A 23911-nucleotide genomic window follows, 5' to 3' on the forward strand; every position below is an offset into this window, starting at 1 on the left:
ATGTTCTAGAGAGATGCTGTGGGAATGATTTTGACCTCCTTGACCACCCCTCCTGCTCCTGCTCTCTGTGGCAGAGCCCTGGTTATTCCAGGCTGGAGCAGCAATTCCAGGGTGCTGTGTGAAGTGATGCCTCTTGGGCTACCTAAAAACAGAGGCCAGGCAAAATTAAGGGAATAAAAAGCATTTCTATGTATTGAAAAGCTTTTAGGTACATTTCAGGCAGATAAACCCCCTTGGGGCTACACCCAAAAATGGACCAAACTTATAAAAGTATGAAAATCTGTGGTCATTACACGCCCAGGGAGAATTTTAAAGGATTTTTCTAGTTTAGCTTTCTCAGGCTCAGCTAGGATTTTTCTCAAGCTAGGAGCACTTGCTTTATTGTAAACACAAAAGAAAGAATTAGAACAAAAAATAAATACCTGCTGGACCCATCAGAAATCCTGGGACAAGAGATATCTCCTTCTCTGACTGTCTGTATTTTGTTATGCACGAAGTGACTTATTTAAAGCCATATCTTCCTTCAATAAATTGCTTTTCTTGTTCTTTCTTGCATCATTCAACAGTTACTGTGTCCTTTCACCACTGTGTAACCCTTATAGAGTAACAAAAATCCGTGACCCAAATGTACTTCAATACATAGAATGGATTTTTATTCCCTTTATTGTTTTTTGGAGCCCCAGGGAGGCACCAGGAGGGCAGGAGAGGATTCCCCTGGGGTGCAGTGGATGGAGATGTGATGGGGATGTGGAGCCCTTTCAGTGGCCACGGAGCAGCGCACGGTGGCCAAAGGGCTTCACTGGGAGCCTCGCGCTGCCCGTCCCCGCTGTCCCCGCTGTCCCCACAGCCCCGAGCGGTGGCAGCGCTGGGACAGCGCCGGCAGGGCCGTTCCCACGCCGGGCTGGGCACTTCCCTCTGCCCCCAGCACACGGGACCCCGGCAGAGGAAGCGCCGCTTCCCTTTTGCCACTTTCAGCGCCGTTTTTTGGGCTCCCAGCTGCTTCTCCCTCCGGTGCCATCCCAAACCCCATCCCTGGCACGGTGACCCGTTCCTGATTTTCCTCGCTTTACCTCCCCCTGCCCTTGCATCACCAGCCGCATCCTGAACCCACCCGGAGCCTCCCCGCGCCGGGCACCGCCGAGTCTCGCCCGGCTATCGGCCGCCATCTGGGAAGTTTGAGCAAACAAAAGCACAAAACCAGGATAAAACATGAAGGACCTTCACAGGCGGCTTTGCCCGTGCGGACCCGGGGGAAACGGGCAGGTTCCATCAGATACGAGCTGCCCGGGAGGAAGCCGGTGCCTGCACACTCTTATCGTCCTGACCATCAGTGATCCGGCCGGATCGGCCCCTCCCGGGGTTATTCCTGGATGGTTCTTGCATCCTTCCCATGGAGCAGACACAGGGCATCCTGCTGGAGTTATTTATTCTGGGCAGGCGAGCAGGCCAGCTCTCCAGCAAGGGCTGCTGCTGGCTGCTTTGAGCCTGAAACTCCGTGTTTGAAATAGATCACCCTCCTTTTTAAATCATAATCATCACTGAGGGGAGAAACGCTGCTTCAAAATTTCTAGAAGTTGCTAAATCCTAATCCTGGGCAGAGATGGGTGGGAGCCCTGGGCTCAGCTGCGGCGCTGCCGCGGTGGGGAAGTGAATTCCTCCAGAGTGGGACTGACTGCAGGGATATGGGATGTGCAAACCAACCCCACCGGAGGCTCCTCCCCGCTTCCAGCCCTCGTCTGGGGCTCAGGGGTGAATCAGTCAGTCCCCTGCCAGCCCTGGTGAGACTCCCCTTCACCATCGCTGCGATTTCATCCCGCAGAGGGGAAGGGGCATCCCCGGACCACCGCAGGTCCCTCCCCGGCGCACCCAGCCGTCCCTTGGGTCTCACCGAGCCGTCCCCAGGGTGGCAGGAGGGATGGGGAGCCCGTCCCTGCCTCCCCCTGCGGGGCTGGCGCGGCTCCTGCCACTCGCGCTCCGTGTGCCGCCCGCCCCCGGCTCATCTGCGGGGAGCCCGAGCGAGCCACGGCACCGAGGGGAGCAGGCGGGGAGGCTGCGGCTCCTTCCCCGCGGGAATCCTTCCCTGCCCAAACCTCCCAGCGCCCCGCAAAGGGCAGAGCTGCGGCGAGAGGGGGCTCCTGTGGAAAGGGTGGTGCGAGGATGTGCCAGTAATTATTTATGACCTGGGTAAGTTTTGGTCTGAGCGCTCATCGCCCTCCCGGAGCCAAACTGTGCCCGTGCTGCAGGATCCAGCATCCCAGCTTCACCTGGGATGGAGCTGGGTGTGAGGGGATCCTGGAATGTGGGAGCACCAGGACGCTGCTGCTGCAGCACTGGCGGCGCTGGGGATGAGCCCAGTTATCCCAAGCTCGATGTCCAGCCGTGCCTGCAGCTGCGGCTCCTTCCACAGCATGGAGCTGCCTCCCTGTGCTGAGCCTCGGTGCGTCCGTCCCCCACACAGGAGCACAGGAATGTCACTGAGGATGTGACACTGGCACAAAGGGGGAGCATTCCTGCCAGCCCCACAGCAACCCCGAGCTTTATTCATGGAATCAGTCCTGTTAACATGGCAACCACTTCCATTTTAATTTGCTCAGCCACATTCCAATGCACGCCGTGGAGCTGAGAGCTTGGGAAGACCGGAGAGAAAAAAAAAAACCAAACCAAAACAAACAAACAAACAAAAAAAAAACATAGGAAGGACTTGTGCCACAGCTCCCTGGCATTCCTGGAGCTTGGTCCAGGGCCTCAGGACATCAGTGCCCAGCACAGCATGTACCACACCAGGGTGGCCACCCACAAGAGGCCAGGCAGGGGCCTGTGAGCCCTCGGGGATGTCTCAGCTGGGCGTGTGTGCCACATCCTCCTCCTCCCTCGGACATTCCCATCCACCGGGAACAAACCCACCCCTGCGCCAGAAACGCTGGCAGACCCAAGGGCACAGCCAGAACCTTGTCCCCACACCGACACCTCCCTCCTTAGCCTTTCTTTTTCTTTTTCTTCTTCTTCTTCTCCTCCGTCTTGGCCTCCTCGGCCGCTTTCTTCTCCTCCTTCAGCACCTTGTACCTCCACTGCGGCGGCTGCAGCAGGTGCTTGTCCTTCACACGCGGCTTCTTCTCTCCGGCGGCCGCGCCCGAGGCTTTGCTCACTTTGATTTTGGGGACGGGCTCCCCGGGGAAGACGCTGTTGGCACGGCGCAGCCAGAGCGGCAGGAGGCTCAGGAGGCGGCGGGGCGGCGGCCGGGGCGGCGAGCGCAGCTCGGGCACGGCGTGGCCATTGCAGGAGGATCCCCCGGCGCTGGAGGTTTCCGACTCGGCTCCTTCATCCCGCACGTGCCGCCCGAGGATCTCCGGCACCGAGAGCCGGCGCTTGCCCACCTCGGGCGGGCTGTCGGGGCAGATGGTTTGGCAAGCGGTGGCCACGAAAGGGCTGGCGAGGGACGTGGTCATCCTCACCATGTGGTCCAGCACGCCGTCCTCCGCGGGATCGCGGGGGATGTTGAAGGTGAAGATGGAGCGGATCTTCTCCGACAGCCGCTTGCTCCTGGATTTGGGGCTCAGGGCTTTGGCCACCAGCGTGGCCAGCGCTGGCCACTCGGGCTGGTACTGGGCTGCGAACTGCTCGGCCCGCGGGCGCCGCAGCAGCGTCCGGATGCGCACGGTGGTCTCGAAGCGGCCGGTGAAGGTCGCCCACTCCCGGGCTGTCTTCCCCTTGACGGCATCCACGGCCTGCAGGTCAGCTCCTGGGACGGCAGAGAGCGCCGTGACACGCGAGGATTTCGGCTTTTGTGTTTTTCAAATGCTGTGCTGCGTTAGTGCACAACTAAGCTCCATATGGAGTGTTGGTTAATTGTCTTCACGTTTTGATCAGACAAAACAATTCCTCTAGGAACTGTCAAAGACATTTCCAGCCTCAGGCCACAAAAAGTGTAAACAAAAGTAAATTGTGGGGGAGCAAACTGGAGGAATATGACTTCATTACCTGAAACTAATTAGAGGATTAACCCCTGATATGTAAATAGACCAAACTCATATCTGTCTGAAAGACTCAGGACCATCATCCACCTTGGGTGTGGCCTCTGGGAGGGTTCTGACTGCCCGAGGTGTATGTATTGAAGGCCTTTAATGAATACCCATTTTTTTCTCCTAACCTTGTCTAGCCTGTGTTCTAGGCAGCCACTCCAAGGCATCAAAGCCAAAGGCAGTGCCAGGCTGCTCTGTTCCTGTTGGTAAAAGTCCAGTGGGAAAAAGTTGGTTCAGTCCAGTGGGAAAAAGATCCCATAGCCTGGGAGTGAAAGCTGGGGTTTGTGAAGCCTGGTGTGTCTCACTGCAGAGAAATCCAGATCCTGCAGGTTTATCGTGGAAATATTAGTGGGGTGTGTTGGGGTGGTGTGGACAGAAATGTAAATTCTGCCACCAAATGTTAAAACCAGCTGGGGCAGTGACCCTGATCTCCTGGCACACATTATCTGCTAATGGGCATCTTTAAACCAGCTGGGCAATCATCTTTATCTTCCCACAGCCCATCCTCCCTCCAGGAGATATCTCCTGTTAATGGCCAGTGAGTCCCAGGGCATGACTGATAAAATTCCATCATCCCACTGGGAGATGCTCCAGCCAGGGGAGGAGCCAAGCCTTTCCTACCCAGATAAAAACTGAGATTTGGGACAGCAAGTTATCCATCTTCCCACTGGATTCCAGAGGAAAACCAGACCTTTCCACATCATCCCTGGAGCTTCAGAGGAAACTGCACCTTCTCCAGGAGCACTGCTCCAGCTGAACCACATCTGCCCCTGCAGGAGGATGCAGCCACCATTGAATGGGACTGTGCCAACACCCTGACTGACTGACGGGTGTCAGCTTGGATTCTGACTCTGGCAGTGTTGGGATTGTTCTGTGTAATACTGCATTGCTATTTTAATTTTCCTAGTGAAGAACTGTTATTCCTAATTCCCATATCTTTGCCTGAGAGTCCCTTAATTTCAAAATTATAATAATTTGGAGGGAGGGGGTTTACAGTCTCCATTTTAAAGAGAAGCTCCTGCCTTTGTTGGCAGACACCTGTCCTTCAAACCAGGACATGGGGCTGTTAAGTATTACTCTGAGGCATCACCACCACCCCAGCAGTGCCACCCCTTCCCAGGAACCCCGAGGGATTTTGGGGTGCCTCTCACCCGCCAGCAGCAGGGCAGTGACACAGTCCCTCTTCCCCTGCACCGCCGCCTTCATCAGCGCCGTCAGCCCCCGCGGGTCCCGCTGCTCCAGCTCCAGGGCAGGGTAGTAGTTGAGGAGGTAGTTAACAATGGTGATGTGTCCTTAGCAGCCAGAGAGAAGCTGTGTTAGAGCTCCCACAGTCAGCAGGGACCGTGGCTGGGGCTGGTGGGTGAAGGATTGAGCAGCTGCACCCCGTGAGGATGCGGATGGAGAAGGTTGAAGGGATGGGGATGGAAAGGGTTTGGGTTTATTTTTGGTTTGGGTATGGAGGGAAAGGTGCTGATGAACCAGCTGCTCTAGTGGAGAGCACAGGAGAGTCCAAAAATGCAAAAAAAAATCCCATAAAATAATGAATCTAGCAAGGAGACAATGGGAATCAAGGGTGATCCCCACTTCTCCTTCCCCTCCTGGTGAATCAGAGCCAGACTGGAGGTTTGGGCCCTGCACAGAGCTCGGAGCCTTTTGACTCCCTGTGACTCCTGGAGCACATGGAGCAGCTCCAGCCCAGCTCTGCTGCTGGTCATGGCACATTTGAGGCAGCACCACTGCAGGAATCTCCATTTTCACACCAGTTTCCCATCAGTGCTGGGGTGAACCGCGGATGCAGCTGATGTCACACACATCCCTTTCACAGCAGTGGTTTTAGGGTTTTGGGGGTCAGTTCCCTTCGAGGGGTGCTGCCTGTGCTGACCTGCCTGGGCAGCCATCATCAGGGCTGTGTTCCCATCGTTGTCCTGCTGGTTGATGTCGATGTAGGGACACTTCTGCAGCAGTGGCACGATGTCCACAAAGCCCTTGGAGCAGGCGAGCATCAGAGCGTTCTGGAGAGGGAACAGCACTCAGCAAAGCTTCCAGCCGTGGCTCCTCCAAAGTGTCCCCAAACCCAAACCAGGCAGGCACAGGGTGGGAGGGCAGGCAAGGTTCCATCCCACCCTCTCCCTCCTGCTTCAGCAACCACCAGCCCCCAGGATTTGTCCCTCCCTGGAAAATCCTCTTTCTGCCCTGCGGGGTGCTCACCCAGGCACTCACCCTCCCGTTGATGTCCACCTCTGTGGCCTCGCTGCGGGTCACCCCACGCTCCAGCCTCTCCCACACCAGCTTGGCATCGTTCCTGGCACAGCACTGGTAGAGGCTGAGGAGCCCAGCGCCCTCAGCCTCCTCCGGGGGCCGCTCGTAGCAGGGGTACACAGAGTCATCCGAGAAGATGCTGCTGCTGTCCGACTGCTCCCAGGATCCCGACGATGAATCCTCCTCCTCCTCCTCCTCCTCATAGTGCAGCTCCGGGTCGGAGGCATCCAGGCTGGCGGTGGGAGCTGCGGCGCGTTCTGCTCCTCCGCAGGCATCGGTCATCCGGCCGGGCGGGGGCAGCGAGCCCGGCCCGGCCCCGCGCCCGCCTGGCGCTCCCGGGGCGAGGGGCGAGGGGCGAGGGGGCTGTCACTGGCACTGCGGGACACAGCGAGACACTGGCACTGGCACTGACACTGTCACTGGCACTGCGGGACACAGAGGGTCACTGTCACCGGCACTGTCACACAGAGGGGGCACTGTCACTGTCACTGCCCCTGTGGGGACACTGGCACTGGCACGGGCACTGGCACTGGCCCTATAACACACAGAGTGGACACTGGCACTTTCACTGTCCCAATCACTGTTACTGTCACACAGAATGGGCACTGTCCCTGTCCCTGTCACTGCCCCTTTCACTGTCACTCTCACTGTCACACAGAATGGGCACTGTCCCTGTCCCTGCCCCTGTCACACACAGAGTGGCACTGTCACTGTCCCTGTCACACACAGAGGGGGCACTCTCACTGTTTCTGTCACTATCACTATCACTATCACTGTCACTGTCACTCTCACTGTCCCTGTCCCTGTCCCTGTCCCTGTCAGACACACCCTCCCTGACCCCCGGGAAGCCCCGGCTCCATCCGGGGGTGTCTGCGAGCTGTGACACTCTGGGAGCAGCAGTGGGAGGAACGGGGACACTCGGGAGTCTGAGAGGTGGGTGTGTGTCCCCCAGCCTGGGGGATCCGGGGGTGCTGGGGGTGGGAAAGGCTCCAGGTGTGTGGGGGAGCTGAAGAGCTGGGCTGCTGTGCCAGGCACCAGCAGGAAGCACAGACCCACCCCCACTGAGGCTGAGCCCTTCCCAGGCCCCCTCCCCATTTACCCAGGGCACATCCCAATGGATGCCGAGACTTTTCCCAGCAGAAGAGCAGCTGGGAGCAGCTCCAGGACACAGGACAGGGCTGGGACAGGAGCTGTGGGCAGGGACACCCTGGCTGAGCCCGGCAGCAGGGATTAAACCTTCACTCTGAAGCAGAACCATTAACTGATGGGTGCCAGGAAGAGGGAAAGCTCTCAGAATCCCACTAAATTTCCCACCCCTTGGATGCTCCCAAGCAGGCTCTGGGGATGGAGGAGCTCACCTTGATCTTCCCTGCGGGTCCCTCTTCAGCTGGGCAGCATCCTGGCCACAGCCAGGAGGGAAATCCCAGCAGCAGCCATGGAATGTCCCTCTGTCCCCTCTGCAGGTTTCTGCTCTGTGGCTTTTGGCACCAAAGCTGTGACAACGTGCACGTTGACGTGGGCTCAGCTACCCAAGAGATCTTAAATTAAACTGTTGCTTTAAATGGCTGCATCCACCCTGAGCAGGATCAGGACAGGATTTAGTGTCTTGAGCCGAGGAGCTGCTGGGATCCCTGGGCTGTATTTTTGTACCTGTCTCACTTCGGTGTGACAGGGCTGAGCAGTCCCACAGGCTCAGCTGAAACCCCAGAAACTCCTTCCACCTGATTTTCTATCCAGGTGAATTGGCTGAGCTGATAATTCTGGGAAGCTGCTGCTCCAGCCGAGGGCTTGGACACCTGAACTGTACACGTGCCTTCAACAAACTCCGTGATTTCCCCTGAAGGGGCCTTGGATTTCCATCCCTCCTGCTCCCCTGGGAGTGAATTCCAAAGCCCTCAGGGCAGCCTTAGCCCAGGAGCTGCAAACATTGTTCCCCAAATTCCACATGAACCCCGACTGTTCTCTTGTCTTCAGCTTTACAGAGTTTTTTTTTTTGCTGCTGTTGTTGTTTGCACGTGGTTTTTTATTGGTAGGTTTTGATGTGTTTCTGAAGCTCAAGGGCCATCAGGACTGTGGGATCTGTGAGAAGGCATTTCTAGCCCCTGGATCAGCTGTTTTATTGCCAAAAATGGCAGGAATTTGGTGCCAAGGCAAATCGTGGGAGGCTGTGCCCCCTGTTTTCAGCAGAGTCCCAAAGGACACTTTGCTGCATCTTGAACATGAAAATGTGAATTAGATGAAGGATCCCAGCTGTTTCCTCTGTGCTGGGAAGCACGAGCTGGAAATCCTGGTGCTGAAAAACCAAATCCTGACGCTGAACACGAGGATCCCAACGCTGAAAATCAGAATCCTGATGCTGCATGTCCAGAGCCTGGGCACGGCGTGGTCACCACGGTGTCACCCTGCTGTGACACCTCCTGCTCTGCCTCACCTCAGGGAGGGACAGGGAGAAGATTTAGGGCTTAAGGAGTCATCCTGGCAGCCATGTGCCATAATCCTGGAGCAGTCAGGAGGCTCTGAGACACTTATGTAAAGACAGGGTTGGTGTCTTTTGTTCTTGCCCAGATCAGGAGAGTTTCCCGGGGCAAGTTCCCCAGGCCGAGTCAGCCTGAGGCACAAACCCTCTTTTATTCCTCTCTGCGTGTTGGAGAATCCCATAATACCTTTCTGGCCACTGTTGCTGTGGTAACTAATGTTTTTGGAGCCGGGAAAGATTTTTCTTCTACATTTTCTTCCCTTTTTTTTTCACTGTCTCCACCTGGGGCAGCCCTGCCGAGAAAATCGGAGCCCCTTGTGTCAACAAGTTCCAGCTGCTGCCCACGGAATTGTCACTGCTGGGACAACCCGGGGCAAGGAGCACAAAACCCAGCAGCGTTCTGGACAAAAAAAAAGGGTTCTTCTCTTTTTGGAGGGAGAGTTTTGTCCTGCAGGTTTTTGTTTCATCCTGCTGTTTAATTTGGGGGAACAGGGAGCTCTGTAATGGCAGAGGTTGCATTGCTGTGGTGATTTTCCTTTGTTTTCTCTCTCCACCTCATGGTCAGGTGAAATGGCCTCTCCACCACCTTGTCTTTGTCTCCTGGCCACAGCAGAGACCTCTCTGCTCCTTTGTTTTCATAGTTACTGGGGAAGGGAGTCTCTTGCCTTAGAGACTTTGTATTTTTGTTTATTGCTGTTTCATTATTAATCGCTGTTTTGTTTTGGTTTTTTTGTATTTGCTATTTTTTCACATTTATCTCTCCCTGTTGGTGAGAGGGCAACGCTTTAAACTGAAATAAAGGTGTCTTATTTGCCAGGCTCCACCCTGTTAATCTTCTTAAACTAAGAAAAATTTGGCCCCCAACTGAAGAGACTCAAGAGAAAAAGTGACAAAAGTAATTTTTTTTTTTTCTGTAACATTTGGATATCGGGTGCAGAACTCCCTGCTCACCACGAGCTCAGTCCATGGCGCTAATGAGGAGCAGCAGGAAAACGAGCACGCTGCATGAACGCTCCTGATTTACCAAATTAAGAGTATTGGTCTAATACCGACACTCAACTGTGACGGACAAAAGACTCTCCAACAATTTAAAGTTACAAAGTGAGTGTTTGTTCAGCAGTGAGGTAATCCTCTAACACACAGTGAGAAATCACAGGTGATCACAGTTTATTTAATTAGCAAAGATTCAAACAAATCCATATTGATAATAACAGCCCCTCCCATCCCCCTGTCCTGTAATAATCACCTGGAATGGCTGTTAAGCATTGATTGGCTTCTTAAATTAAGTCTGGGGTCGTTTTTGTGGGGAGGGGTCTTACAAGGAGGAAGTAAGGGGAGTTTTCCTCACCCTGAACTCTTGACCTTTTCTAATAAATGATTTCTGGGACAGTCCAATTGTGCAGAGAATGAGTTTCTGGTTGCACTGTCTGTGTTTCTCACTAGTTTCATCTTTTCCCATAAGCAAACATAAAACGAGAGACAATCAATTATTTAAGTTTCAGATAACTACTCCCTTCTAACTTTGAATTATTTTCAGCAAGGTAACTCAAATCCTCATTTTCTAAGATGAGTGTTTCACTCCAACTCGGAGGCAGGACTGGGATTTGAGGACAGGGACGTTTTCAGCTTGGGTGATTCAGAGACCAGCGAGGTGTTTTTGCTTCCTGTGCAAATCCACAGCGGCATCGTGTGGTTGTTGTGACGAGTTCTGGCAGCGCCAGGTAAATCCCGGAAAAAGAGAAATTCCCTTTCCTTTCTCAGCCTATAAACTGCCCAGCCCACAATGAGATAATTCTTCTTTTTCCCCAGCACGATCTCATCAGTTTATCCACAAAGGAGCTTCACACGAATGGTGCCGGGCAGGAAAAGCGCTCGGGTTTACCTGGGCGCTGCCAGAGCTCATCACAACAACCACACGATGCCGCTGTGGATTTACAAAGGAAACAAAAGCACCTCGCTCGTCTCTGAATTACCCGAGTTGAAAACTTGCTCTCAAATCCACGGGGTCCGGACAGAAAAACTGATTTTCCCCTTCCAAGTACAAGCTCTTATCCGCGCCGCACTCCAGAGGACACAGGAGCCTCTCGGCTCTAATGAGTTTTTTCATTGTCACTACAAACCTGAAAACATCGGGCAAAGTCACAAAAGAGCCGGCGGAGAGAGCTGTGGCTGCCTCCAAGTTGGAGCATGGCAAGGAAAGACAAGGGATGGTTTGGAATGGCCAGGAAATGCAATGTCGGGTAGGGAAATGCGAGGAAATGGAATGTCGGGTGAGGAAATGCAATGTGAGGTTGAGGAAAGTGAAGGAAATGCAATGTCGGGTGAGGAAAGGCGAGGAAATGGAATGTGAGGTGAGAAAATGCAATGTCGGGTGGGGAAATGCAATGTGAGGTGAGGAAAGTGAAGGAAATGCAATGTCGGGCGAGGAAAGATGAGGAAATGGAATGTGAGGTGAGAAAATGCAATGTCGGGTGGGGAAAGGTGAGGAAATGGAATGTCGGGCGAGGAAATGGAATGTCGGGCGAGGAAATGTGAGGAAATGCAATGTGGGGTGAGGAAAGTGAAGGAAATGCAATGTCGGGTGGGGAAAGATGAGGAAATGCAATGTCGGGCGAGGAAATGCGATGTCGGGTGGGGAAAGTTGAGGAAATGCAATGTCGGGCGAGGAAATGCAATGTCGGGTGGGGAAATGCAATGTGAGGTTGAGGAAAGTGAAGGAAATGCAATGTCGGGTGGGGAAAGATGAGGAAATGCAATGTGGGGTGAGGAAAGGCGAGGGATGCCCGGGCTGGGCGCTGCCCCTCGCCACCGCCCCCCTCGCGAGGAGCGCCCAAGGAGCCCGTTTGGCGAGCGGGCGAGGAATTGCCCGTTCCTGGCATTGGCGGCCCGCGCGCCCCCCGCCCCAAACGGCCGCGTCCCCCGCGAGCCCCCGGTTCCGCCGCTCCCGCCGGGCCAGCGGCCGCCGCCGCCCTCCGGCCGCTCCGTCCCTCTCTTGTCTCTCTCCTTCTCTCTCTCCTGGCTCCAAAGCCGCCCCCCCGCACCCGAGCCAGCCCCGCTGCCCCCGCCCGGCGCCCCCCGAAGCCCGGAGCTCGCCCCGAGGGACGCCGCGCTTGGCTCGCTGCCGGCACTCGCCGCTGCTGCGGGTTGGTTCGGGGACCGGGGGAGGGAGGGATGGCAAAAACAAACAGCACCGAACCCAGGGAAGTTGGTGGCAGGGATGGGAGAGGGATGGATGAGATTTTAGAGTCTTTAGGCTCGGGGTGATGGGCTCTGAGTTCCCGTCCTGCTTCCCGTGGCTGGTGCGAGAAACAACTTCGCTCGGTGGATGGCAGGACTGGATTTGTGGTGTTTAAGGGCGGGAGGGGATGTTGATCGATTTCTTTCATTCTTTCTGTGGCTAAACCCGCTCTGGGCAGTGCCAGCCCAGCACGGGGGTTGGAGGGTCCGGTTCCCTTTCCCAGGCCGGCCAGACCCAACCTTTCTTTACACCCCCGGAATCCACTGTATAAAATTCCCTTGTTTTAGAAACATTTTAACCCTGCGCTCTCAGAACCTCAACCCTCTCTGTGCCTCTCCCCGCAGCTCCGGCCCCGTCCATCGCCTCCCATGGTGTGCTCCAGCCCCGCGCTCAGCGCTCAGGAGCAATCGAGCTCCAGCCAGGACGAGAGCCCTGGTGGCGAGCCAGACCTGCTGTGGCTCGCCAACCTCACGGGCGAGCACATCGGGCTGGCCCCGATCTCGCAGGACCCCGAGGATCGCTGCAGCATCTGGGAGAACCTGGTGAGCCTGGTGGATTTTCAGTGCCCGGGCTTCCCGCTGACCGCCGAGGAGCTCGGCCACTACATCGACATTCCCCGCTCGCCCGCGGCCTCCGGCGCCAGCGCGGTGACCGCCACCCTGCCCCTGTCCCCTCCCCTGCCCGGGGACATCGACTACAAGAACAACGCGCACCTCAAGCCGCCCTATTCCTACGCCACGCTCATCTGCATGGCCATGGAAGCCAGCAAGGAGCCCAAGCTCACCCTGGCTGCCATCTGCAAGTGGATCAGCGACAACTTCTGCTATTTCCGCCGCGCTCATCCCACCTGGCAGGTAGGAGGAGGTTTGGAGCCCCGCCGGGCTGCCCGGGGCCCGGCAGGATTTCACCCCCGGGCTTTGCTCTGTCTCGCACCCAGAGCTCCATCCGGCACAACCTGTGCATCAACAAGCGCTTCGTCAAGGTGCCCCGGGAGAAGGGGGAGCCGGGCAGAGGCGCCTTTTGGAAGCTTCACCCGCAGTACGCCGAGTGGCTGAGGAGCAGCAGCACCCCCAAAGGGCGCAGGACGCCCCCGGAGCACATCCCGGCGGGGTCCGGCCGCCGAGCCCAGCCCGGAGCCCGGCGCGGCCCCGCCCGCAGCGGCCTCGAGGTGGGCGCGGAGCTGCAGCGGCTGCTGCGGGAGTTCGAGGAGTTCGAGAGCGGCCACGGCTGGAGCCGCCCCGCGGCCGCAGAGGCCCCTTGGGCGCCCGGCAGCGCCCGGGAGGAGCCGGCCGAGCTGGCGGAGCTGAAGGGCAGCGCTGACTGGGAAGCTCTGCTGGATCCCGCCCCGGAGCAGGGAGATTTCTCCTCCCTCGGGCACCTGCAGCTGCCGGCGCAGCCCCTGCACCCGGCCAGGGCACGGGGGCAGCCCCCGGGCTGGCCGCAGGAGCCGCTCCTGCCCGAGCCCAGCCCCAGCAAGCCGGGCTTGGATGAGACCCTGATGGCCACGGCGTTCCTGGAGGCGGCGTGGCCCGAGGAGAGCGGAGAGACCCCGCCCGGCTGCGGCCCCGCCGGCGCCCCGGGCCCCCTGCCCGCGGGGGGCGCCACGGGCTGGGACCCTCTGGCCCAATTAAACCTCTATTAGATTAGATTCTATTAGATTCTATTAGATTAGTTTCAATGAGATGGATTTAGGGGGAACTTTGGGGTGGGTGTAGATGGTTTTAGGGATGAGGTTTCTTTTTCCTATTTTCTGTTCTGTTTTTTTTTGCTTGGGGAATGATGTTGAAGAACTGCACAGATTCTTGGCCGCTTTATATTTTTTAATTTTATTGACGGTTTTTAAAAGATAGGTTGAAGACCCAGGAGCTGCTCCCTGTCCTGGAGATGCTCTGAGAAAATTTGGGGCCTTGTGGCTCCATCAGGGGCAGTGACTTTATTAGAGAAGGTAGATAACTGATAGATTATTAATAAATGATTGATAGATGATAGGTGATCGATAGATGATAGATGGCAAATGATAGATGACTGATAGATTTTACATAATAAAGATAAAATATAATATATAAAATATAATATATAATATAAAATATAAAATATAATATAAAACATAATATATAATATAATATATAATATATAAATTATAGAAGATAGATGATATATAATATATATTATATATGATAGATTACAGGTGATAGATAAGATTAGAATAAATTAGATTAAATTAAATGAGATGGACTTTGGAGGGGCTTTGGGGTGGGTGTAGATGGTTTTATGGACAAGGTTTCTTTTTGCTGTTTCTGTTCTGTTTTTTTTTTTTTTTTTTTTTTGCTTGGGGAATGATGTTGAAGAACTGCACAGATATTTGGCCACTTTGACTTTTTTTTTTCATTTTATTAACAATTTTTGAGAGATATATTAAAAGAATAAAGTAGAGAAGAACTGCACGGTGAGTGTGTTGTATCTGGTGAAGAAGTTTTTTTTGCAGCATCCCTGATCTCCAAAATGTGTCACCACAGAGGGGGCAGCACTGCAGGAGAGCCCCCCCAGGAACACTCAGCTGGGCTCTGGGATTGAGCCAGGGAAAGGAAATCATTATTCACATTATTATTCACATTATTCACATTATTATTCACATTATTCACATTATTATTCACATTATTATTCACATTATTCACCCTGGGTGCCCAACCCCCACCCCAGCAGAGCCCCCCCATGGCACTGGCAGCTCCCCATCCCCCAGCCTGGTACAGACCCCCCCCAAACACCCCAAAAAACCCCCAGAGCCCCCAGGGTGGAACAGAGCCCAGAAACCCCCCGGGGGTACCGACCTCACTGGGGCAGCCCCGCCCAGCCCTGTGACACGGGTGACAAACGGCTGAGGGGTGACACAGGGGTGACACAGGGCTGAGGGGTGACACAGGGGTGACACAGGGGTGAGGGGTGACACAGAGGTGACACAGAGGTGACACAGGGCTCACAGGTGACACAGGGCTGAGGGGTGACACAGGGGTGACACAGGGGTGACACAGGGCTGAGGGGTGACACAGGGGTGACACAGGGCTCACAGGTGACACAGGGGTGAGGGGTGACTTGGGCTCAGAAGTGACAAAGGGCTGAGGGGTGACACAGGACTGAGAGGTGACATGGGGCTGAGGGGTGACACAGAGCTCAGGGGTGACACACGGGACTGAGAGGTGACAGGGCTGGGAGGTGACACAGGGCTCAGAAGTGACATGGACTGAGAGGTGATGCAGGATTGAAAGGTGACAAAAGACCCAGAGGTGACAAATGGCTGAGAGGTGACAAAGGGCCCAGAGGTGACAAAGGGCCCAGGGGTGACACGGGGCTCACAGGTGACACAGGATTGAGAGGTGACAAAGGGCCCAGAGGTGACACGGGGCTCACAGGTGACACAGGATTGAGAGGTGACAAAGGGCCCAGGGGTGACAAAGGGCCCAGGGGTGACACAGGACTGAGAGGTGACACAGGACTGAGAGGTGACAGGGCTGGGGAGGTGACATGGGGCTGAGGGGTGACACAGGATTGAGAGGTGACAAAGGACCCAGAGGTGACAAAGGGCCCAGGGGTGACACGGACTGAGGGTCACAATCTTTTTCCTCCCGAATTTCTCACCCCGGGGCCCCCCTGCTCCCCCTCCCCGTGTCCTGCAGGGGGTGACTCCACACCTGACCCCAGTGCAGCCCCCACAGTTTTTTGGGTGTTTCCCCAAAATAAAGGAACCACCAGAATTTTTTCTGCTCTTACCCAATTTCAGTGTTACTCTGGTATCTTTGCATTTTAATACAACTTTTATTAATCCACATTAACACCAGATTCTGGTTGATCCAGCTTGAGTCCCCCTGCCCCCCAAAATCCAGATGTCCCCATAAATTCCTCCAAGCTCACACTGGATTTTTCATTTTTATTTTCCCAAATTTTGTCAATCCAAAGCTTCTCTTTGATACCATTTTTTCCCTCTTTCTCCTGAATAATGCTGTATTTAAGGGGAATATGTAAATGGAAAAAGAAAACAAATGGTTGAATTGGATTTGAGTTGTGGCTGAAAAGGGCTGAATTCCTCAGGGGGGCTCTGAACTCCACAAAAGGTGAGGAAGGGGGGGGCTCCTACCCCTTTGTACCCCAAAAAAGCTTCAAAAGGGAATTTTCCAGGTGTCCCCACACCCTGTGCCCCCCCAAAGCCACTGGAGCCCCCAATTCCTTTGGGATTTAACCAACCACCCACATCTGGGGTAAATTCACTTTGCCAGGAATTCCTCGTGCAGGAGTGGGGTTTAACCCCTAAAGTCCCTGAAGTGGGAAATGAAGGGGGAGAAAAAGTAAAAAAAAAACCACAAAGAGGCTGAATTTGGGGGGCCCCCACTTAACCCTGCACCCCCCAAACCCCAGAGACCCCCCAAAACTCTCAGGAAGGATCTGGGGGGAACTCGAGGCTGCTCCTCCACCCCCCAGGGCAGGGTGTGACATTTCAGACTGTCCAGTAAAGAAAAGAAAGGAAAAACCTCCAGCAAGGAGTGAGAAAACCCAGGGGAACCCCCAGGAGGATGCAGAGAACAGAATGTGGAACATCCCCAGGGCAGGGGCTGCTCCTCCCTCCCCTAATTAACGAGCACAGTTAATTACTGCAACAATAAAACCTCCTCTGCTGCCTGTGCCTGAGCACTCCAAAGGCTGCAAAGAAGGGAACAGGCAACTCAGCTCAGCCCAGCCCAGCCCAGCTCAGCCCAGCCCAGCTCAGCCCAGCCCAGCTCAGCCCAGTTCAGCCCAGCCCAGCTCAGCCCAGCCCAGCTCAGCCCAGTTCAGCCCAGTTCAGCCCAGCCCAGCCCAGCCCAGTTCAGCCCAGCCCAGTTCAGCCCAGCCCAGTTCAGCCCAGCCCAGCTCAGCCCAGCCCAGCTCAGCCCAGCTCAGCCCAGCCCAGCTCAGCCCAGCCCAGCTCAGCCCAGCCCAGTTCAGCCCAGTTCAGCCCAGCCCAGCCCAGTTCAGCCCAGCTGGGATTTTTGGCAGCCCCAGGCTGGAATTCCAGCTTGGGCACGAGGCTGAGGCGAGGGACACAGCTCAGGGACACCAGGGGACACAGGTGTCACTCTGGGGGCTGCCTGTAGTTGAGGGACAGCAGGACCATGCTGTGGGCCAGCAGGGAGGCTTCAGAAGCTGCAAGAGCACAGGAGCAGGGTGAGAAACTGGGACTGGCACTGGGAGAGCTGGGAGAGCTGGGGCTGGGAGGGGAGTGGCACTGGGGGGGGCACTGGGCAGACTGGGAACACTGGGAGAGCTGGGGCTGGGAGGGGAGTGGCACTGGGATGGGCACTGGTGGGGTTCTGGGCAGACTGGGAACACTGGGGAGCACTGGGATGCTGGCCCCACATTTCCATCCCACCCCTGTTTCCCTTCCCCCGGGACAATCTGCCCCCAGGACAGATTGGGGACACCTGGGCACAGGTGTGGGGGGTGAGCCTGGATGGGGACAAAGATCAGCCCCGAATTCCCCAGGAGTGACCCTCCCTGTGGGCAGAGAAGGTTTTTGGCTGTGGTACCTTGGAGCTGAGAGGAGAGTCTGAGCCACTGCTCCAGCCACGCTCTGCACTCAGCCTGGCTCAGGTGAGAGCAGCTCAGGCCACGCAGGTAACAGGCCTGGGGAGCCAGACAGACACACAGACAGGGTCAGGAACACACAGACAGACAGACAGACACACAGGGTCAGGAACACACAGAACCCCAGCACCACCCCCAAGGAGCAGAAATGAGGAGCTGCCACCACCCCCCTGCCCCCAGTGCCAGCTGAGGTGCCCCAGTACCAGCTGAGGTGCCCCAGTACCAGCTGAGGTGCCCCAGTGCCATCTCAGGTGCCCCCAGTGCCAGCTGAGTGCCCCCGGTGCCAGCTGAGTGCCCCCAGTGCCAGCTGAGGTGCCCCAGTGCCATCTCAGGTGCCCCCAGTGCCAGCTGAGTGCCCCCAGTGCCAGCTGGGGTTCCCCCGGTGCCAGCTGAGTGCCCCCAGTGCCAGCTGAGGAGCCTCAGTGCCATTTGGGGTTCCCCCGGTGCCAGTTGGGGTTCCCCCGGTGCCAGCTGAGTGCCCCAGCCCCGCGGCCTGTGTGTGCTCACCGCTCGCAGCTCCTCCCCCGAGAGCTGCCCCAGCCCCAGCTGCTGCAGGGCCCGGTCCAGCTGCTGGATCTCCAGCACGTGCTGCAGCAGGCGGGGCCGCAGCAGCGCGGCCGGCAGGTACGGGGTGAGGAACAGCACCCGGCTCAGGGCCCGCTGCGGGGACAAGGGCACGTGTGACACGTCCAGCCCCGCCCAAAACTGCCCAGCCCCGCTCGGAACAAACCTGGGACTGCCCAGCCCCTCCCAGAACTGCCCAGCCCCGCCCAAACCAGAGCTGGGACTGCCCAGCCCCGCCCAGAACTGTCCAGCCCTCCCAGACCAGGCTGGGACCCCCTCAGGCACTTCCACCAAGCCCAGTCCAACCCGGCCCTGAGCTCCCCCAGGGATGGGGAAATCCCCCCCACCGCCTTCCCACCAAATCCTCCTCTGGATTCATTCCCAGTGAAGAATGGGAATTCACACCCTCCCAGTGCTGGGGTGCCACAGGTGGGGTCTCACCTGAGCCCCCCTCACCTGCTGCCACACTGTGGGGATGAGCCCAGGGCACCTCTGCAGCTTTTCACCTGCACCTGGGCTGGTCTGGGACTCACCTGGGGCAGGTGAGCACCTGGGCTGGTTTGGGACTCACCTGGGGCAGGTGAGCACCTGGGCTGGTTTGGGGACTCACCTGGGGCAGGTGAGCACCTGGGCTGGTTTGGGGACTCACCTGGGGCAGGTGAGCACCTGGGCTGAGCTGAACTCACCACGTGATGCGCTGGGAGCCTGCTGAGGGCCAGCACCGAGCCAGAGAACAAACCCCTGAGAGCCAAGAGCTGGGCCAGCTGGGGATGGGCACCCCCCTGCACCTGGGGACGAGCAGGAGGGCAGGTGACACCTCTGGGAGGGGACAGCAGCTGCCACAGCCCCCAGGGGTGGGGAGAGGCACAGAGCTGGGCACACACCTGGGCACAGAGCTGAGGGATGGTTTAGGGGCACACACCTGGGTACAGAGCTGGGCACAGAGCTGAGGGATGGTTTAGGGGCACACACCTGGGAACAGACTCAGTAGGAGTGTTTCTAGGGGCACACACCTGGTCACAGAGCTCAGCAGGGGTGTTTCTAGGGGCACACACCTGGGCACAGAGCTGGGCACAGAGCTCAGTAGGGGTGATGCTGAGGGCATATACCTGGTCACAGAGCTGAGGGATGGTTTTGGGGCACACACCTGGGCACAGAGCTGGGCACAGCCCCCAGGGATGGTTTTGGGGACACACACCTGTGCACAGAGCTCAGCAGGGGTGTTTCTAGGGGCACACACCTGTGCACAGAGCTCACTAGTGATGGTTTAGGGGCACACACCTGGTCACAGAGCTGCTGCAGCTGCTCCTGCCCCCCCTGCCCGGGCAGGGCCCCCACTGCCAGCACCAGCCCCCAGAGGTGGTTTAGGGGCACACACCTGGTGACAGAGCTGGGCACAGCCCCCAGGGATGGTTCTGGGGGCACAAACCTGGGCACACACCTGGTGACAGAGCTCACTAGTGATGGTTTTGGGGCACACACCTGGTCACAGAGCTTAGGGGTGTTTCTAGGGGCACACACCTGGTGACAGAGCTCACTAGTGATGGTTTTGGGGCACACACCTGGTCACAGAGCTGAGGGGTGTTTCTAGGGGCACACACCTGGGCACAGAGCTGAGGGGTGTTTCTAGGGGCACACACCTGGTCACAGAGCTGAGGGGTGTTTCTAGGGGCACACACCTGGTCACAGAGCCGCTGCAGCTGCTCCTGCCCCCCCTGCCCGGGCAGGGCCCCCGCTGCCAGCGCCAGCCCCCGCAGCACCCCGGGGTAGCGGCCCCGGCGCCGCCGCCCGTCGGCCTCCAGGAACTGCTGCTGCTGCCGGGGCGTCCAGAAGTGCCGGATCAGCAGCTGCCTGGGGAACAGGTACCTGGGACAGGAGGGGTTCAGGGCAGGGAGCAGGGAAAGGCTCAGCTGGGGAGCACAGCTCAACCCAGGCCTCAGGGAGTTCACTCCCAAATTAAGGCTGGAAAAGCCTGAGGTGACCAGCACTGACCGTGTCCCCAGTGCCACACCCACAGAGATGTGAACCCCCCAGGGTGGGGACACCCCATGAGGAATTCTCCCCAAAATCCAAACTAAACCTCCCCCCAGGCTGTTTCCTCTGGGAGCACAGCCTGACCCCACCTGGCTGCCCCTCCTGAGCCCCCTCAGCCCCTCCCTGTCCTGCACTGGGGACCCAGAAGTGACCCCACATCCAGGCCTGTCCCTGTGGCCACACTGGGGCTGGCACAAGCCACATTCCTGTGGCCTCCCTGCCCACCTGAGCTCATGTCCACCCCCAGGTCCTGTCCTGCTGCTCTGGCCTGGCCTGGAGGTCAATCCTCATCCCCTCAGCCTCATCCCCTCCATCCCAGAGCATCTGCCCTCCAGCACATCTGCATTCCCCACATCCCCTCTGAGCTATGAGGACATTAACTGAGGGCAGGATGGACAGCAGAACTGCAAAATCCCAGATTTCCTTTAATTAGTATTATTCTGTATCAATAATTTATTATTATTTTATTAAGTAATAACATTATTATTTATTTTATTAAATTATTTGAACTGATTCCACCATTTCTCTGGGTCAGACACCAGTCCCAGGAGCTGGGATTGCCAATCCAGCCCTCAGATTCTCCTTCCAGGGAGAGACTCCTGCCCCTAGAAACCCCAGAACTGGGGACTGAGGCAGCCCAAGGGTGGGGCCAGCCCAGTACTCACATCAGGACAATGACCAGGAAGTTGGCAAAGGGGGGGATGGCGATGATCCCGATGGGAAGGGCCTTGAGCACGTCCCTGCGGAACTGCCCCGGCAGGGGGGAGCAGTCAGTGGCACTGCCACCCAAAACCCCAAAAATCATCCCCAAAATCCCCAAAAATTATCCCCAAAATCCCCAAAAATCATCCCCAAAATCCCCAAAAATCATCCCCAAAATCCCCAAAAATTATCCCCAAAACCTCCATCCCTGTGCTGGCTGCAGCTGCCACACCTTGGTTTTTTTGGCAGGGAACGCCCCCAGGGGATTTTTGGCAAGGAATATGGCACAGAAGAATTTAGACAGGGAACACCCACAGAGGCTTTTTGGGCAGGGAATTTGGCACAGAGAATTTTGGGCAGGGAACACCCCCAGAGGATTTTTGGCAGGGAACACCCCCAGAGGATTTTTGGCAGTGAATTTGGCACAGAGGATTTTGGGCAGGGAACACCCTCAGGGGATTTTGGCAAGGAATATGGCACAGAGGAATTTAGACAGGGAACACCCACAGAGGATTTTGGGCAGGGAACACCCACAGAGGATTTCCATCCCCTTGCTGGCAGAGCACAGAGCTCACCTGGCACAGGTATGGCAGCACCTGGCACCCAAAACTCCCCAAAATCCCCATCCCTGTGCTTGCTGCAGCTCCCAGTCCCTGTTTTTTTTTGGCAGGGAATATGGCACAGAGAATTTTGGGCAGGGAACACCCTCAGGGGATTTTGGACAGGGAACACCCACACAGGATTTTTGGCAGGGAATTTGGCACAGAGGAATTTAGGCAGGGAACACCCCCAGAGGAATTTAGGCAGGGAACCCCCACAGAGGATTTTGGGCAGGGAACACCCACACAGGATTTTTGGCAGGGAATTTGGCACAGAGGAATTTAGGCAGGGAACACCCACAGAGGATTTTGGACAGGGAACACCCACAGAGGATTTTGGACAGGGAACACCCACAGAGGATTTTGGGCAGGGAACACCCTCACAGGATTTCCATCCCCTCCCTGCAGATCTCACCTGGGGCAGCTGCTCCATCTCCTGCTATGGCAGCACCTGGCACCCCAAACCCCCTAAAACCCCAAAAATCCCCAAAATCTCCATCCCTGAGCTGGCTCCAGCTATATGGCACAGAGGATTTTTGGCAGGGAACTCCCTCAAAGGATTTTGGGCAGGGAACCCCCACAGAGGATTTTTGGCAGGGAATTTGGCACAGAAGAATTTAGGCAGGGAACACCCACAGAGGATTTTTGGCAGGGAATTTGGCACAGAAGAATTTAGGCAGGGAACACCCACAGAGGATTTTTGGGCAGGGAACACCCTCAGGGGATTTTGGGCAGGGAACACCCTCACAGGATTTCCATCCCCTCCCTGCAGATCTCACCTGGCACAGCTGCTCCATCTCCTGCTATGGCAGCACCTGGCACCCCAAACCCCCTAAAACCCCAAAAATCCCCAAAATCTCCATCCCTGAGCTGCCTGCAGCTGCCCCACCCTGGTTTTGGGCAGGGAGCCGCCCCAGGGCACCCCCAGCCCCCCTGGCAGCTCCCACCTGGCGCAGCCTCTCCATCTCCCTGTAGGGCAGCTGCTGGGTGCTCAGCCTCTGCTGGGACATCTTGGCTCTGATCCTCCTGATCTCCTTCACCTCCAGGAAAAGAGCCTGGATCCCTGCAGGGACAGAGCTGCCTCAGCTGCTGATCCCCCCCAGGCAGGGACAGGGGTGCAGACACTGCCCCCATCCCAAAATCTGGTTTTTATTTAAGGCCCCTCCCCACAAAAACAACCCCAGACTTAATTTAGGAAGCCAATCAATGCTTAACAGCCATTCCAGGTGATTATTACAGGACAGGGGGATGTTATAATAAATATGTATTTGTTTGAATCCTTTGCTAATAAATAAATAAATAAACTTTGTGACCACCTGTGATTTTGCAGTGAGAATTCCCTGAATAAACACACAGTTTTTTGTTTTTTTTTTTAAGTTCTTAGAGAGTCTTTTGTTGAGTACCAATATCAGACATCACTTTTATTTAGATAAATCATTCCAAAACGTTTTGGACCCAGATGTTTGGACTCCCCAGTTTTGGGATATCCCTGTCTGTCCCACCCCACGGTGTCTCAGACTCCCGTTCTCGGGCACTCACCGTTTTTGAAGGTGCTGTGCAGCAGGTAGAAGCCGGGGAAGCTCCTCTGCAGGCACCGCTCGTAGCGATCGTTCACCCGCCGCGCAGCCGAGGCCACGGCGGCCGCCAGGGCGCGGGAGGAGAGCGGGCGCAGCTGGAAGCGCAGCTGGGAGCGCAGCTGGGAGCACAGCTGGGAGCTGCGCCCCCACCCCGGGGTGAGGGTTGGGGATGGAGGGTCTGAGCGCAGAATTCCCGTCAGGGCAGCGCGGCAGGTGATGGGTTTGGGGGGTCTGGGCGGTAATGAGGGTTGGGGGATGGGTGGGGGGACGCGGAGGGTGAGGAGAGAGATCCCGGTGGGTCCGTGTCGGTGTGGGGGGTCAGGGCTGGTGGGGAGCGGCTCTCCCCGGGAACCCCCGCGGGTTTCGTGGCTGCCCCGCTCACCTGGAGGCGCCCAGGAGGAGCCGCGGCTCCGTCCGGCCCCGGAGGCCGCTCAGGGCGGCGGGGCCGAGGCGCCAGAGCGCCCCGCGGGCCGCGGCCCCGGACAGCGCCATCTTGGCGCGCCGATCACGTGGGGCTCTGAGCGCTGATTGGCTGCCGCGCCGGAAGTGCTCCTGTGCTGGGGGCTCCGGGTGCGGCCCGAGCCCGCTGCTTTCCGTTCCCCCCAACGGGACCGGGCCCGAGTCGGCTTCGGCTCGGTTCTATCCGTGACCCGGGCCCGGGCCCGGCTCGGCTCGGCTCTGTCGGTGACCCGGGACTCTTCTCCTGCTTTAACCCTTTCCCAGCCCTCGGTGGGGCCGTGCAGGAGCTGCCGCTGCCCCCGGCCATGGACAGCGCCATCTTGGCGCGCCGATCACGTGGTGCCCTGAGCGCTGATTGGCTGCCGCGCCGGAAG

General features: G+C 56.9%; 3 protein-coding genes across 8 annotated transcripts; 1 reads left to right on the plus strand and 2 right to left on the minus strand.

The window, feature by feature from the left end:
• Positions 1 to 2975: 2975 nt before the first annotated feature.
• ANKRD33 (ankyrin repeat domain 33) lies at positions 2976 to 6560 on the minus strand. Its single transcript, XM_056515077.1, has 4 exons — positions 6240 to 6560; positions 5902 to 6031; positions 5171 to 5311; positions 2976 to 3739 (listed from the first exon to the last, which is right to left on the minus strand). Exons 1-4 carry the CDS (start codon positions 6558 to 6560, stop codon positions 2976 to 2978), a joined length of 1356 nt encoding a protein of 451 aa, XP_056371052.1.
• A 4818-nt stretch (positions 6561 to 11378) lies between these two features.
• LOC130265842 (forkhead box protein J1-like) lies at positions 11379 to 13634 on the plus strand. Its single transcript, XM_056515156.1, has 4 exons — positions 11379 to 11385; positions 11782 to 11897; positions 12337 to 12846; positions 12930 to 13634. The coding sequence occupies exons 1-4, from the start codon at positions 11379 to 11381 to the stop codon at positions 13632 to 13634; spliced, it is 1338 nt and encodes a 445-aa protein (XP_056371131.1).
• A 2266-nt stretch (positions 13635 to 15900) lies between these two features.
• Positions 15901 to 23606, minus strand: LETMD1 (LETM1 domain containing 1). 6 transcript variants are annotated; one of them, XM_056515078.1, is made up of 10 exons: positions 23461 to 23606; positions 23041 to 23216; positions 22449 to 22564; positions 20866 to 20948; positions 19846 to 20032; positions 19545 to 19556; positions 18853 to 18954; positions 18110 to 18262; positions 17545 to 17641; positions 15901 to 17161 (listed from the first exon to the last, which is right to left on the minus strand). In XM_056515078.1, exons 1-10 carry the CDS (start codon positions 23568 to 23570, stop codon positions 17091 to 17093), a joined length of 1107 nt encoding a protein of 368 aa, XP_056371053.1. In that variant the 5' UTR covers positions 23571 to 23606; the 3' UTR covers positions 15901 to 17090. The 6 variants fall into 6 exon arrangements, 5 of the variants coding, with proteins under 5 accessions (XP_056371053.1, XP_056371054.1, XP_056371055.1 ...); XR_008842671.1 differs by having other exon boundaries at positions 16848 to 17161; positions 18816 to 18954; XM_056515079.1 differs by lacking the exon at positions 19545 to 19556 and having other exon boundaries at positions 23461 to 23605.
• Between the last annotated feature and the right edge of the window lie 305 nt (positions 23607 to 23911).

This window comes from Oenanthe melanoleuca, linkage group LGE22 (assembly GCF_029582105.1).
Source record: "Oenanthe melanoleuca isolate GR-GAL-2019-014 linkage group LGE22, OMel1.0, whole genome shotgun sequence".
In the NCBI taxonomy this organism is placed as follows: Eukaryota; Metazoa; Chordata; class Aves; order Passeriformes; family Muscicapidae; genus Oenanthe; species Oenanthe melanoleuca.

Excerpts from the sequence above, each read along its gene's own strand:
- ANKRD33 (XM_056515077.1), bottom strand. The coding sequence starts at position 6,560 with ATGACCGATGCCTGCGGAGGAGCAGAACGCGCCGCAGCTCCCACCGCC. Across the intron at positions 6,032-6,239 it reads AGGTGGACATCAACGGGAGG|AACGCTCTGATGCTCGCCTG; the intron begins GTGAGTGCCTGG and ends TTCCCTCTCCAG. Across the intron at positions 3,740-5,170 it reads CACTGCCCTGCTGCTGGCGG|GAGCTGACCTGCAGGCCGTG; the intron begins GTGAGAGGCACC and ends CTGCCGTCCCAG.
- LOC130265842 (XM_056515156.1), top strand. Across the intron at positions 11,898-12,336 it reads GGCACTCGCCGCTGCTGCGG|CTCCGGCCCCGTCCATCGCC; the intron begins GTTGGTTCGGGG and ends CTCTCCCCGCAG. Across the intron at positions 12,847-12,929 it reads GCGCTCATCCCACCTGGCAG|AGCTCCATCCGGCACAACCT; the intron begins GTAGGAGGAGGT and ends TCTCGCACCCAG.
- LETMD1 (XM_056515078.1), bottom strand. The coding sequence starts at position 23,570 with ATGGCGCTGTCCGGGGCCGCGGCCCGCGGGGCGCTCTGGCGCCTCGGC. Across the intron at positions 22,565-23,040 it reads GCACAGCACCTTCAAAAACG|GGATCCAGGCTCTTTTCCTG; the intron begins GTGAGTGCCCGA and ends CTGTCCCTGCAG. Across the intron at positions 20,949-22,448 it reads AGATGGAGAGGCTGCGCCAG|TTCCGCAGGGACGTGCTCAA; the intron begins GTGGGAGCTGCC and ends CTGCCGGGGCAG.